This window comes from Medicago sativa, chromosome 2 (genome assembly GCF_051527215.1).
Source record: "Medicago sativa cultivar Bolivia chromosome 2, Bolivia_mono, whole genome shotgun sequence".
Classification (NCBI taxonomy): domain Eukaryota; kingdom Viridiplantae; phylum Streptophyta; class Magnoliopsida; order Fabales; family Fabaceae; genus Medicago; species Medicago sativa.
In genome coordinates this window covers 76,019,566-76,035,705 of record NC_140750.1, presented here as the reverse complement: position 1 = coordinate 76,035,705, position 16,140 = coordinate 76,019,566, and the positions used below count along the sequence as shown (strand labels likewise).

Below are 16,140 nucleotides of genomic sequence, written 5' to 3'. Positions count from 1 at the left end.
GAACTAGCTCTGCAGTGATTTATACTGTTATCTATACCCTTTTGTGAATGATCACAGAAATATATACTTTTGCAGTAACTGAATCTGGTTATGATTTTATTTATTTTTTTGCATTTCTTAATATACATAATTAAAAATCTATATTAAAATACATGATATTATTATTAACACATTTGCTGTCTCCTTACCAAAAGGAAACCACTATGCATACCTATTACCTTACAGGATAAAATACATTGCAACACTAGTAAAACATTGTACTAATGAAATTCTATAGGAAGGGGAGTACCATCCCAATCCTTAAGGCATTCAAACATTGGATCAATTATATTTCCAAGAGTAATTGCATTGAAAACTTTATCAAAATCTTCTCCTGGTGATTTAACTTTTTCACCAGTTAAAGATTCAGTCCCCAATTCCTCTCTAACAAACTTACACAATGGATAAGACCTGCATTCCTTGATTTTGTTAGGATTTGCTCAAATCCCTTTTTCAAAAGCACTTCTTATAAATTCAACATCTTTCGGCAAGACCCTTTTTAGTTCCTCCTCAAATGCACCTACCTTAAGGAACATAGAAGCATTTATATTTTTCAAACCATTACTATTACTACTCCTCAATGCATGTTCCACAAGCACTTGCCTTAGTTTTTGCATAAGTGGATATGCGTCATTACAAGGGTCATCAATATATGTAAAAACATACTCACAAGCAACCACTTTAAGCAAATCTTTCTCACGAGATATGTGATGATGGATCTCACCATTGACTCCAACATTTAAGATTTTTCTAGCCACTTGACTCACTGTTTTCATAACTGTGCTCTTTAGATTCTCCTCCAAATACCTCAAATCTATTGCTCGACACAAAGCAATCAAATAAGTTGAACACATAAGCTTTAATATCTCAACAGCTTCTGCTGTTTTCCTAGCAGATATTAATCCAAGTGAATTAACATCTTGATTATGCTGTTCAGCACTTTGAACATGATTAGTAACAGGATTAGCTAAAAACTGAAGCTCAGAACAATATGCAGCCATTGCTATCTCACCGCCTTTAAGTCCATAATCCAAGCTTAAACATTTACCTCCCGAGAGATTTGAAGGCAAACCATTGTTGTAAAAATCATTAACCAACTCAGACATTTGAGCAAAAATTAATTTTCCAATAGCAGCTAAAGCTAATCTTGTATTATCCATAGAAACACCAATTGGTGTACCTTGAAAGTTTCCACCATGCAAAGCTTTGTTCCTTTTCATATCAATTAAAGGATTATCATTCACAGAATTAATCTCTCTTTCAATTGATTTTGTTGAATACCTAATAACTTCAATTTGTGGACCTAACCATTGTGGTGAAGTTCTAAGTGCATATCTATCTTGTTTAGGCTTTATCGATTTCGTTGCGGCATGAACACAAGCACTTTTATGCAAAATATGTTCCATCAATGCTGCAGCTTCAATTTGACCAGGATGATGTTTCAATTTATGTGTTAAATGATCTGTAAACTTTGGCTTTCCTTGCATAACTTCAGCGAAAATCGAATAGAACTATAGAAGCTAAACCAGCACCGACACCAGTTCCATTAACAAGTGCAAGACCTTCTTTAGGTTGCAACTTGAAGAATTCTTCACCAATATCAGCCAAATTAAAAGCTTGCGAAGCATTTTAGTGTTTCACCATTGGATCCATTAATAGCTTTTGAATTAGGCCTACCTGTTAGTAGTGCAGCTATGTAAGAAAATGGAATTAAGTCACCTGAGGCGGAAATTGATCCGCGTAAAGGTAAACATAGTGTGATGTTGTGGTTGAGTAGTTTTGTAATGGCTTCTAGTATTTCATATCTAATTCCTGAGTAGCCTTGAAGAAGTGTGTTTATTCTTACTAGCATTGCAGCTCTTGTTGCATTTTGTGGCAATGTATGACATGGTTCTGTTCCATTACCAAAAATTCCAGCATTCAAAAATCTGTTACAAACAAAGAATCACAATTTACATGAAAAATATGTCTGTAGTACTATTAGGCCATGATTCACAGTAGTACTATGGTTGAATATCATTAACAACCATTGAATTGAATAAATTAGTGTTTTAGTAAATGATTTAGATTAGCTTTGTTATATTGTTGTTGTAGACCATAACCTAATACTTCACCCTAGAGACTGTCATGATGATTTTATGTTAGACCTGACTACATAGGAATTCATGCCGAGTATTACGTAGACGAATTTGGATCCTCTACTGCAGCTGCACCGTGCAACACGCTGCAGATCCGTTGGATTAAAGAGAAAATCAAATTGAATTTCATCTAGATGCATCGGTCGTTGCAGAGGATCCAAAAACCTCATGAGTATGATTTATTCACTCAATACTCACCTAATTATAGTCCTCATCTTACCTTTAGTTAGGGCTCTATTTGGGAGGTCCCCACTTGACTTCACACCGATAACTTTGAATAAGAACAAATATTTGTTTTAGTATGGTAAAATACGGTATCCAATTTAATCTCTCGTAACAAAAACATCTATAGAACAGTCTTTCAAAATTACTAGTTCCAACACATTAATTCTTTTTAATTATAACTCAGATCGATCACAAACGCATTTAGAGACTAATTTAGAGATCGATTTAGCAATCAATTACACAATTGTGAGGTTAAATTGGTCTCTATGGTGACTGAAATAACTCAGTCATTAAATCGGTTGCTACATAGTGATTTTTTAATAGTATATGAGCACTACGACATTCCCATGAAATAATAGCCATCGCTTCGTCATCTTCTCTTCCATGTTTCTTGATGATGAATGACTTAATTCCTCATCATTTGAATAGACAACATTTCCTCCTCCCCTACCTAGTCCATGGATCCACATTTGTTTTGATTCTTGAATCCTCTATCATTCTTCGATGACAACTTTTTATTCCACTCTACTAACTTCTCGCGCGCCCGACTACATTTCGAATGATATAATTCAAAGAGTGTGAAAACATGTTAAATATTATAATCCGAATCTGGTGTAAATGGTGGCAAAAGAATTTGTCTTGTTCAATAAAGTCGAGTCTTGAGAACTTGATCATCTAGTGGCTTTTCCTGTCATGTCTTCTTTCTTTATGGCTTTGTAAAGAAACATTTAATTATTCAATGATCATCAAGTCGTGATCATTTGATTTGTCAAAGGCACACACAACACAATCCAACTTAGGATTGAAAGTGCTCTTCTCCACGAACATCCTTTCATTTTTCTCTCTACATCTCTTCAATATATTGATCAATAATTTGATGAAGTATTTTGCCTTCAACCTTGAGCAATAATTTGATGAAGTATTTTGCATACAAACAATTCGGTTAAAATGTGTTAGGATGCAATTTTTTTATTAACTTAATAATGTTAGTATTAATACACATGCATGCAAAACATTTTGCATGCAAACTTTGTCTTATAATAATGCTTCATCAATCAAAGTAATCAATCACATTGTATAACTAATTTCTTTTGTTCATAAAATTTGATCACCAATTCAATTACAACACGGTGAACTTCATTTAATTCAATTGTGACACCATCAGTTCTCAATGCAGACAACGTTAACATTATATACCGCGAAAGTCAAATTTATTTATATGCTTCATCTACAAAGCTATCTTAATTACACTGAATAATGTTATATCCTTCAAAATCAAATGCATATATTCTCTTCTTATGACAATTTTTTTTAAATTACTTGTTATCTTGTTTTTCCTTTTATAAAATACTGTTTTTGTGAACACTCCAGAGACTTTAGAGTTTTTTTTAGCATATATGCAAAAAATGTTCAAGAGACTTTTAAAATAGAGACTGAGGTATCCCTCAAAAATAGAGACTGAGGTAATAACTATGGTTGCTCAATCATCTTCTCTCTTGTTAGAACTAATAATCAATCATCCCATTATCATAATTAGTGGTGCAAGAAAATGTATATGATAGTTTAACAATAAAAATATTATTAACTATTGTTTTTTTTTGAAGGAATATTATTAACTATTGTTAAAAATAATGTTAATAACTTTAATAAAATTCATAATCCCATTTGTAAAAAAAAAATTATGTTAAGGAATTAAAAAGTAGACATTTTGTATTATAAAAAAATAAATTTAAATATTTTTTAAGGCAAATAAATTTAAACATTTAAAAAATTGAATACATAAATTATGAAGTAAAATTTTTTTACATTAAGTGTTATAATACTACCATTCTTTATCATTTTCAATATTTAAATAATTGTCCAAAGTACATTTTTGTGTTATAATACTACCATTCTTTATCATTTTCAATATTTAAATAATTGTCCAAAGTACATTTTTTTTTCTAGGGGAGACCAAAGTACCTTTATTGCAAAATATGAAAATAAACAAAATAGAATAAAAAGAAAATTTATTTTTCATTTTCTGACAGTGATCTTCAGCGTTTATCTTTCTTTTTCCTAATAAAAAACCCAATTTTCACCAACTACACAAGTAATCGTAAAACTAAGTCTGACCATTCCTTCTTTGTCATCTTACAAACAACAAACAAGAATCCAATGCTCATTTTTATCTCATTGTCAGTTTGTCACATTGACTATAAATTGAGAATTTAGGATCAAAGAGGAAGAAGGAGAGAACCGAAAATGAAAGAGTGAAAAAACACATTGTAATTATTTTTTCCCACTTACTTTATGGATTTTAAACTCTTTTTTTTTTTTGTTGATTAATTCTATTCTTACTCTTTCTTTAAAGTTTGGTGTTTAATTTCATTCTTATACAAAAATCTAATTCTTTTAAGATGGCTTAATATAATTTGTAGTTAAAATTCATTATATTATTATATAGCATTATTTACAAGTTTTTATTAACACTCCCATTGTGGAGAACGTGAAGGAATGACAAAGATGAAGTTCATGATGATGAAGAGGTTGAGGGGCTGGTTGATCCCAGCCAGAAAAGATGGTGTCTGAATTTCCTATGTGGTAGATGTATTCAAGCGAGAAAATGAAAGACGATGCTGAGATATATGGCAATGGCTTCTGCTATTTGATGATTTGTTGTTATCTCTATTGCTGATGATGATTGTTCTCTCAGGATTGAACACCAAATGCTTTCTTCAAAATCTCTTGCTATGGCGTTTTTGTTCCTTCTCTCACATATGCTTTTGCATCCAATGACAAAAATGCAAAATCATTAATGAAAGGACTTGCACCAGTTTTCCCTTTGGAGTAGTGAGTGTTAAAAGTCATGTTTTCATACAATGAAATAAGATAACTAACTCTCAACTCAATATTTATTTTGAAATTTTATGAATTTTTCAACGGCAAATACAATATCTCATGGATCCCACACAAGTTTAAATAATATTGAAATGAAGGTAGCTGAATGCGGTGGTATTTGTGAAAGTTTTGGAATGGCAAGAGGATTGGGAGGTGGACCATGATCTACGCACTTTCATTTTCAAAGCCTCCGCTAACACTATCGATCCAAGTTCCTTTTAAAGACCGATTTCAACGTTGAAATAACGAGGGTTCCATAAGGTTTTGTATTTGTTGTCCAATGATTCAAGAAATTTCAAATTATTATTGGGTCTAGAGTTAATTATCTTAATTTGTTTTAAGCAAACATGACCTTCAAACATATTCACTACGAGAATTGTTCTATTCCTCCAATTTGATCATATACCATGGATAATGATTTTTTATATTTGATCTATTTCATCTTTACAAAATCGACTTTGTATCTTTTCATTTTTATATGGTTCATATGTATAAATAAAGTCCTAATTTTATTCATAATTGGTCATATTATCAAGGGTTGAATGTAATAGATCTCTGCAATTAAAGATCACTTTGATTTTAGTTTCTATAATTTATTTGTTTTAATTCGACCCTATAGTTTTAAAACACTATTAATCTGGTTCTTCATTTGATTTTTGTTTTGTCAAAGTGAACATAAAATGACGTCGTGTCACGTGTGACTAGGCTTAATTTTTGGCTTACTCATCAAAACACATTAGTAATCATGTAATTAATATAAGGGTTTAATATGTGATTCGTCCCTGCAAATATGGCTCGCTTAAAATTTCGTTCCTGCAATCGTTAATCCTTTTTTTTGCCCCTGCAAAGTTTAATCAGTTAAAAATTCGTCCCTTGACCCAGTTAATGACTGCCACGTCATCAAAATTACCATAATGGCCTGGGAATTGACCAAAATACCCCTGGGCTAATTTTTTTTTCCTTCAAAATTTTTTGAAAATTCTTTTTTAAATTAAAAAAATCTGAAAAAATAATTAAAAGTCAAAAAAAATTTCGGAAAAAAACTGTTAAAATTAAAACTGAATAATTTTCGGGAAAAAAATCGTAAAAAAAATTTGGGAAAAAACTGAATTTTTTTTTGAAGGAAAAAAAACAAAAAAAAAAAAGCAAGGGGTATTTTCGTCAATTCTCATGCCATTTTGTTAATTTGATGACGTGACAGTCATTAACTGGGTCAAGGGACGAATTTTTAACTGATTAAACTTTGCAGGGGCAAAAAAAAAGGATTAGCGATTGCAGGGACGAAATTTTAAGCGAGCCCTATTTGCAGGGACAAATCACATATTTAACCCTTAATATAATTAACTCTATTTTTAAGTTAATTAAACAAACTCTATTAATCTTGACCAAAAAAATTAACTCTATTAATCATTTTTTAATAATTTCTGTAAAAAAAAAAAAAAAAACATAGAAACTGGGCTAAATGGCTAATGAGAGATTGTACCAAAAAAAAAATGGCTAATGAGAGAAGGAATTAGGGATTTCATGTGGAAGAAGACCTGGGTTGAGGTGTTCTAGCAAACCAAAAGCTAAATCTTGAACAATCTAACATGCTTGGCCTATGTTCTTTTTCCTTCACATTTCTTCTTCATAATATTCTCTGTTCCCTCTCACTCAAAGGCCATATCTAGATAAAAGCATAGGAAGCTCATTATCATCGAGACTATACGAGGAAACAAAATTTTCTTCTCATGCATGCATCACACAATTCAACATCACCATCATCATAACTGTCCAGTGGGTGTTTTGCTCTTTTTCCTACGTTGGTTGCCATCTTGCCATGAAAATATTGGAAGTAGAGATAAAAGAGTGTGTAAGATGTTAGAAATTGGTTGTTAGAAAATATATGAGATGAATGAATTGCATGGATTGGTGATGGATAGATGGATGGGGAAATTAATTTGGTAATTGAGTTTGAGTGGTTTTCTTGTGAGGGTTGATGAATCCGGATCTTCTTCTTACGCTTGGAATCCCCAATTTCATCTCATATTAACCTCAAGAAAATCAGATGATTAACGATGTGTTGTGATGAGTTTGCATAAATTATGTCTGGTCACACGTGAAACGTCATTATTTTATGTCCAGCTAAGAAAAAAAAAAAAGACAAAAGTAATTAAAATTGCAAGGTCGAATTGAAAGAAAATCTTTTTTATAATAACTAAACTCGAAGTGACCCATAATTGCAAGGATCTTTTTGTTTATTTAAGCCTATTATCAATAATATTTGTACATTACTTTGCTCTCATCTATGGTTTCTATTAAGAATAGTAATATGTTTCCGATGTTTGGCGACAAAATTTTCTTTCTTGTATTGTGCTGAACATCACAACTACCGATTCACTTGTTGACTTTAGATTACTCTCGAGTGTTTTCAACATGCCAATTATGGCCAAAACATTTGCAACATGAAACAAAAGAAGTTCATTTCCTTTCGAGGTATTCTTCCATGGTCACAACATGTTATGAATTAGAGGATTCCATGGTTCTAGATCAAATGCAATGGAGAGATAGATTGTATAGTTCTCTCTAGGAGTCATCACAAAGATGCAAATGAATAAAAGATGTGAAATGATACATGAGTGTTCCTATATATAGAGTTTAGTTATGTAACTAACTCTAACCAACTCTTAACCAAGCTACTAACTCTAGTTTACCTATCAACTAACCATAGTTGATTATTCATATTCTAATAGTCCCCCTCAAACTCAAAATGGGGAAATTCACCAATTTGAGTTTGAAATACAATGAAATTACAGTTTATTCTTACTGAAGCAGTAACTAAGTAAAATGGGGGGTAAAACAAGTAAATGGGAAAGAAAAAAAAACAGCAAAGCTAATGAAGCCCAAGCCCAAGCATTGAGAAATTCTGAAACACATGAGAACAAACAAACGCTTTCTTCATCTTCTTTCTTCAAAAAATAGCAACCAACTTTTCCAGAGAAAGTGATTATGCAAAACGTGATTCTGAACCATAAACAACTTATTCCAAAAGCACTTTTGTCTTCTTCTTCCTAAAATCAGATTTTGCAACTTGATTCTGAAAACGTAATTGAAGCAGAAAGTAGCTTATACAGAACGCTCACGGACCAAAACTGATTTTCCCAAACGGACTTTTGAAAGCGATGTCCTGTAATGCAATTCTGCAACAGAAACATGAATGCAACGGAACAATGATTTTTGCTTCCAATTCTTGTTCAATTTCAATCGAATCGTAAAAGGAGAATGAATGAAGGAACTGGATCGGAAATAATGATTTTTGCGCTTGCAATAGTTATTCGAACGGAAACTGTGTTGGCTTTGTATGAACTGTGTGTGCCACTGACATTAACCACCGTTGTTCTCCCTCTGTCCCAAGGCATCCACCATAATCGAATCCATGTAGAAGCTTTGCAAGCAACAAAGAGTAAGAACGAAAAAGAAATTGACAGAGAAGAGGGCAACAAACCACAAAGAGTTCCACCGGGATCAAAATCAACAATGAATTCGTCATGTAGATCGAAGCACGGAAGCTGATTCTTGACTGCAATTACCGTTTGTTCCTGTTTTTCGACGAAGGCAGAAAAGTCTTAAACAGGTCTAGAGCATGAGAAATTTGTGTTGATGATGCGATGCTTCGAGTTCTTGGCCGCGACTTCAGAAACGTTGAACTCAGATTCGCGATGTGTCTAATTCGTTGATTTGGCTGAAACGATTAACTCTGAATCAAGAATGCGAGTTTTCTGATTTTCTTCCGAAGCATCAATGGCAGAATTGCGATTGCTGCAACTTGAATCAATCAGAGAACATGGAACGGCACCGATCTTGAAGGTGAATCCATCAATGGATGGAGCAATCCACGGTGAAGGAGGAGGAGTAGAAACCGAATCGCCAAAACTACCGAAATTTGTGAAGCTGAAGAACACAAGGTTGCTGATGCGGAAGCTTCAAAATCTTCTTCGTCATCACCATCGGAATCTTCGTCTTCATCAGAAACTGGATCAAATTCGCTATCTCCATAGCGCTCTGATACCATGTTATGAATTAGAGGATTCCATGGTTCTAGATCAAATGCAATGGAGAGATAGATTGTATAGTTCTCTCTAGGAGTCATCACAAAGATGCAAATGAATAAAAGATGTGAAATGATACATGAGTGTTCCTATATATAGAGTTTAGTTATGTAACTAACTCTAACTAACTCTTAACCAAGCTACTAACTCTAGTTTACCTATCAACTAACCATAGTTGATTATTCATATTCTAATACAACACCAAATCAATAATGTTTGGACACACACATAAAAAGATTCTCCTCAAAATATTCAATCATCTTTTTTATCAATTTCCTCCTTCTTATTAAAAAAAATACTTTTTTATGTGTGTGACCAAACACTATTTATTTGATCATGTGAGCATGTTAGAATTTCTCTTTCCTTTCGCCCTCTTGGATGAACTACTAGTTGTACTTATTTGTAATCTTTATTATGTTCCAATGATTGCTAAGGTGAAAATTTTCTTGACATTACTTGGCTTATGTGAGTGGACATGTTAGATGAACTTCAGTACAAAGAATTCTGCTCTTTACCCAAATGGTTTCGCTCATTTCCAAAGTAAATGTCCAAAATACCCTTACGCATGTTAACTCACGTTAGTGTTAAATTTGCGTGAGTGCGTGACTTAAGTCACGCAAAAAAACACTCTAAAACCCAGCGTGAGTTAACTCACCTTGGTTTTGTTTCATCCATTTTCCAAACTCGTCAAAACACTCCCTATTAGATAAATTCAGGTAGGTTCTTATCCTGAAAGTCTTCAAGACATTGTAAAAGGATAATTTATAAAAGATCATTAATTGCACACATTTGTATTGAATAGTCTCCTGTTCTGGTACTTACGGTTGTGTTTTATTACAAACTCATCAAAACACTCCCTATTTACGTCATTATTGCTAGAAATGTGGTGACTAATCGTGGAAACACATGGAGTCTGCCTTTGTACCTTTTTGACTGAATTTATATTTGACTTTTCTTTGATGTTTGGCGAGGGTCGTCTTTATAACATTGTTTCTACTTTCTATCAATACTGGATAACTTTTTTGTAGTGAAATTCAAAGAAAAAAACCAGCGTGAGTTAACTCACGCTGGGTTCTAGTGTTTTTTTTTTTGCGTGACTTAAGTCACGCAGCGTGAGTTAACTCACGCAAATTTAACACTAGCGTGAATTAACTCATGCTGCGTGAGTTAACATGCGTAGGGGTAATTTGGACATTTACTTTGGGAATGAGCAAAACCATTTGGGTAAAGAGCAGAATTCCGGTACAAATATGGTTATTTTTTTAAGTTAAATATGGGGTGTAGATAAAGAAAAAAAAAGTATAAATTGAGGGGAAAATAAACCAAAACTCTCAAGGTAGCAAAAACGAAAATAAAGAAGGCCAAATCTATTACGACATAGAATTGTCTAAACTCTTGAGGTACCTCTTTGAAAGGGAAAAACAACTAGATAAGCAAGAGGTCGCATTTATCACATTCATAGAAAATTCATTGGAACGTTTGGTAACACTTACCTTGTACATGGTAGTATACTTCTCTTTGTTGGCTTAAGCCTCCTGCTTTTGGTTTTTTTTTTTTTCTTCCTTCCTCCCTTGGGACCACCAATTAAAATTAGGTTAAAGTGCAACTTTGGCCCCCTATCTTTCAAAAAGTTGCGATTTTGGCCCCCTAAGTATGAAAACTACAATTTTGGTCTCCCATGTTTAGGGAAATATGCTCTTTTAACCCCCTAACTTAAGGGAAATATGTCTATTGACCCCTTATCTTTTCAAAATGTTGCGATTATGGCCCCTTATCTTTTCAAAATGGCCCCTTTTTTTGGACACGTGTCGCCTTCTCAGCAGTTTTCAAAGTTAGGGGGCCAAAATCGCAACTTTTTGAAAGATAAGGGGCCAAAGTTGCACTTTAGCCTTAAAATTATTGATTTGAGTTTCCATCATTATCAACTAGAATTACCTCCTCCAAGTCATCAATCTCTTCAGTCTCGGTCATGTTAGCCCATAATTGTCTCATAAATTCCATACTCCCTCTTTCTCAAATTAAAGGAGTCATTTGTTCATTTCACGCATAAAACGAAAAATGCTGAGTGCACGACATAAGGAATCGTGCGAATCCCACGAATGCTTAATTTTATCCCACATACTCCACACAAAAAATGCCTAACTCTAATTCTCACCACCCTCCAAAATCATCATCTTCTAACACAGAGCATATTTCTTGAAATTCACTTGATGGTATTGGTATTAGTTGCAGTACACATACAATTTGCCTTTATCCTTGTATCCAACAAACAATCCCTCGTCTTCAATCGACCATGAGCTTTTTTTCCTCCATGTTACACTTATCAGTCTTTTTACTCGGTCAAGTTGGAAGTCTTCAACATGATAAAAAAAATTAGTTCAAAGTTCAATCACTAATACTTCAATACTAATACTTTTTCATGGCTTTAGCTCTAATATACTGGGTGATGAACAGTGAAAAGTCGTCGGTGAGTCCCCTCCTCCGAAGACGACGATAATAACGACCGTGAGAGCAACAACAACGACAATGATACGTTGTTTCGATAATGAGTCGATTCATAACAGGAGATTTAGCTTTGTGCTGGTCAGATATTGGTGTGGCAGCTACTAACACCAACAATTTTCTGCAGTGCAAAACTATTGGGGTGGGCAGGAGGATTCTATTCTTGAATAGAATAAGTGAGATTGTGGCAGTTGCGCCTGCGATACTTTCTCTTTTACAAATTTCTAATTTTATTGTAATTTTATTTAAAAAAACCCGTAGATAGGTTTAAGTGTTCTTGTCAAGTATTGGTGTATTCATCATTATCATACATGCAAAGTGAAAGATATTGAATTGAGAGTGATGAAAGTAATATTGATTAGAGTTATAACTTGGAAAAAAAAGTAATTAGCATTGAAAAGTGAAACAGATCGGTTATTTAGAGACAATATTTTTTTACAAAAGAATCAGTTATTCGAGACGGAGGGAGTGAGGGAGTATCATGTTACGAGCCATATTTCCATTAATTTCAGCATATATAACCTAGTTACCATTCTCAATGCTGTTATTAGCATTGACAGGATTGTTAACTTCATTCAAGGTTATGTCCACAATGGATTCTTTGTTGCCATTTCCATCAACTTTTTTTGCAGCAATATTACTTGCCTCATTTGTTTCTTTATTATTGGTAGCATAAATGGTCGTTAAATTTGAATGTTGAATCCTCTAAATTGATAATTGCAGCATCTCTTACATTACCTTGTGTTAATCATCCTATGATTTTGCCTCATCGGTTTTATTTTGAGGCTAGCCTCAACATCATCATTATTCACATGATCTTTATTGATCATCTTGCCGTAATCAATGCAATGACAAATGATTTTGCTAAATCATACAAAATTTCATAATCTAATTAAACAAATAAAAAAGAAGGAGATCCCCTCCTTTTAACTAAAATTTTGTATATGATTCTTGTTGTAAGGATCGTATCAACCAAAACTCTAACATAATGGCCAAAAAATCAATCAAACATAGATTTGTTGGTTGTTTCATACACACAAATTGGTGTACTAATATTGCTAGCTATAGAAAACAATATCATAGGTCTCCAATATTCCTTTGATAGTCCATAGATTTGAGGCTACACCTGAGTAAGTTGTTGATTGTTGTTGCATATTAGGGTTAAAATCATGACTCTAAGTAAAGATTTTGAAGTAACCATGTTTAAATTCAAATATGGAGATTGCTCTGACACTTCTTACATCTTCAAGTGATGAAAAATATAATTCATAGAAGTTTTTACCAAGGAAAATGATTCCCACTTTCCTAATAAATTCCAAAGGATCAATAGTTTGGTGCGCAAGGCATCTACTCTCAACAGAGTTGCACCCTTTGGGTCAAATTATTCTACCGTACAAATTGTTTGCATGTTTCCAATCCAACGAGATATTCATCTTTTAATGTTGTAATTGCAATTCTATCACCTTTAACACGACTTGAAGTAGTTGACTCAACATAATGTCTACAAAAGTTGTTGAGAGCTTGCACAAAAGTCTTTGGTGAAGCATATGAAAACAAAGGCAAACACGATCAAGCTCTTTTTCTTATTTAATCTCACATCTAATTAAGAGACTCGTATAGTCGTGTACCCTTCACCTTTATTATTTGACTTTTTATTAGTTTCTTTTACTTATTTTTTTTGTGATGGCCGAAGTTTGAACTTTGCACCTTACATATATTATGCATTGTCTCTACCAACTAAGCTAAACTCACGATGACAGTTTCTTTTACTTTCTTTCCCCTCATTCTTTCACAAACCAAAGAATAAACCCTAAATATATGAGGTGATTAAGCGGACTCTAATATCCAACCAGTAAAATATATAGATGCTTTATATATTTTGGAAGAAAAAAGAATTATGCTAAATTACCTTTTTGGTCCTCTAACTATTTAATTGGTATCAGATTGGTCCTCTAACTAAAAATTGATTTATTTTGGTCCTCTAAGTTTCTCACCGTTACTACATTTAGTCCTTTCTGTTAGTTTTATTCAAATAAACGTTAGGGTTTGTGTTATGTGGGTCCTCTAACTTTATTTATTAGTATCATTTTGGTCTTATGCCTTGTTAAGGTATTATGATTAAATAGTGACTGATATAATATTTTTTTTGCACAAAAGTGACTGATATTATTAGTAACTGTTATGATTCATATGTATGTGTGAAACAGATCGGGTACCCACATAACACAAACCTTAACGTTTATTTGAATAAAACTAACAAAAAGGACTAAATGTAGTAACGGTGAGAAACTTAGAGGACCGAAATAAATCAATTTTTAGTTAGAGGACCAATCCGATACCAATTAAATAGTTAGATGACCAAAAAGGTAATTAAGCCAAAGAATTAACATGTCAATAATCTAGAAGAATTTTTCTTCAAAAAAATAATCTAGTAGAATTTTTTTGAAATCGGCAAAATTTTATTAACCAACAAGCCCGTGCAAGACGCACTAATAAGCTCGTGTGGAGAAAAAAAACAAAGAAGGGGAAATCGGTTGCCATTCAAACACCGGCTCGAACAAAAACCCCTTCAAAAAACCACCCCTAAACAAAGGAACACACCACAAGAGTAATGACGCAGAAATATACAAGTGACAGACCACAAGCATACCCATGCGTCAACACCATAGGCAGGCGAGACAACAACAAAAACTGCACCCACAAACCCCTGCCCCGCGAACAACAAGCACATCACAGCTCGGTTCCAGCTGCACATACACACCAGCAGCAGGTGCAATAACCAGCAGCACCAGAATAGAACCGCAGGACCTGCACAATTGCACAACTATAACAGGCCAAGAAAGCACCCAACAAAAATTGACCCCCTGGCAAACCTACATCCTTCCCTCCCTATTGGGACACCAAATTGGATCCCAACACCACTCATAGAAAAGACACACCTTAAACTTCGTCCTACTCAAAATCCACCTCCAAGATAGCACTTTGATCTCCTCGACCACCTCCTCCACCTTATAGATTTTGTCGTTAAAAATATTATCATTCCGGACTTTCCACAAGAGCCATATCGTAGCTAGCCAAACAAGCATACGACCCTTCTTAATCTTACTATTTCTTTCCAATCCACCCCAACATTCCCAATGAACAAAGAGGTTAGGTGGGATAGGAAAAAAACACTCGAACCACACCATAAGTTGTAACCACACCGAAGATGCAAAGTCGCAATGGAGCAAAAGATGAAGTGAAGTTTCCTCCCTCAATGCACATAACGTACACCTGGTCGAACCCTCCAACGGAATCACATGACGCATTGCAAGATTAACCTTAGATGGGATTCGATCAAGTAATACCTTCCACACAAAAGCCACCACTTTGGAGGGTGCCGGATTTTCCCAAAGAGATTCAAACACCCTTTTTTCTTGATCCCGCCATCTATCTTCCATCAACACAAACCCTTCCAAACTATTATATGCCGATTTCACCGTAAACACACCTAACTCTTCCACACTCCACCTCCACCCATCCTCCTCCTCCGACCACGCCATCCCATCCAAATCCTCCTTGAGGCTTCTAAGTAGCTCCTCCTCCCACATGAAGAGGTGTCTTCTCCAATTAAACGTCCATTCCGTTCCAAGATGTAGATGCTCCCCCATCTCTCCCACCAAAGTCTCCTTTTGATTAGAGACCGAATAAAGTCTAGGATACTTTAATCGGAAGCATTTCTCCCCTCTCCACCCATCATTCCAAAAGCTAGAAGACATGCCATTACCCACCTTTCTCTCCACCACCGAATTAAACCAATCTTGACTACCAAGATCTCCTATATTTACCAAATCCTTCCACCAAAGAATCTAGTAGAATTTGAATAACGGAGCTGTCAAACAAATTTCATTCTAAAGTGTGCAGGTATTTTTCTCCTCCATAAATGGAACATTGAATTCGTCTTTGTTTGATGCACTATTCCCACATTTGCCTGTTTTCTATTTCAGTATTTTTTATAAATACTTCATAATTCTTTTATTAACAAATTTCAGAATTTATTTATAAACATGCAATACTTTTTTTAATAATAAAGAAAGAATCTTTGAAATTTTTTGATTAGTTATTAGTTAATGAATTTTTATTCAAATAATATAAATTTATAATGTTAATAAATACGAATAATTTGAATTTAGACATAACTTAAAGATAGTGAAATTGTTAAATCAAATCATTTACTAAAAAAAATGTTAAAGAGTACTTTTAAAGCATTGTTTGAGGACATGAATATA

The 16,140-nt window shown here is 33.8% G+C and overlaps 1 protein-coding gene and 1 pseudogene across 1 annotated transcript; both read right to left on the bottom strand.

Annotated features, from left to right (window-relative positions):
- Positions 1–214: 214 nt before the first annotated feature.
- On the bottom strand, positions 215–9,333 carry LOC146950819 (phenylalanine ammonia-lyase G1-like; annotated as a pseudogene).
- A 5,080-nt stretch (positions 9,334–14,413) lies between these two features.
- LOC146950818 (uncharacterized) lies at positions 14,414–15,522 on the bottom strand. Its single transcript, XM_085748673.1, has 3 exons — positions 14,840–15,522; positions 14,578–14,680; positions 14,414–14,455 (listed from the first exon to the last, which is right to left on the bottom strand). The coding sequence occupies exons 1-3, from the start codon at positions 15,520–15,522 to the stop codon at positions 14,414–14,416; spliced, it is 828 nt and encodes a 275-aa protein (XP_085604799.1).
- Between the last annotated feature and the right edge of the window lie 618 nt (positions 15,523–16,140).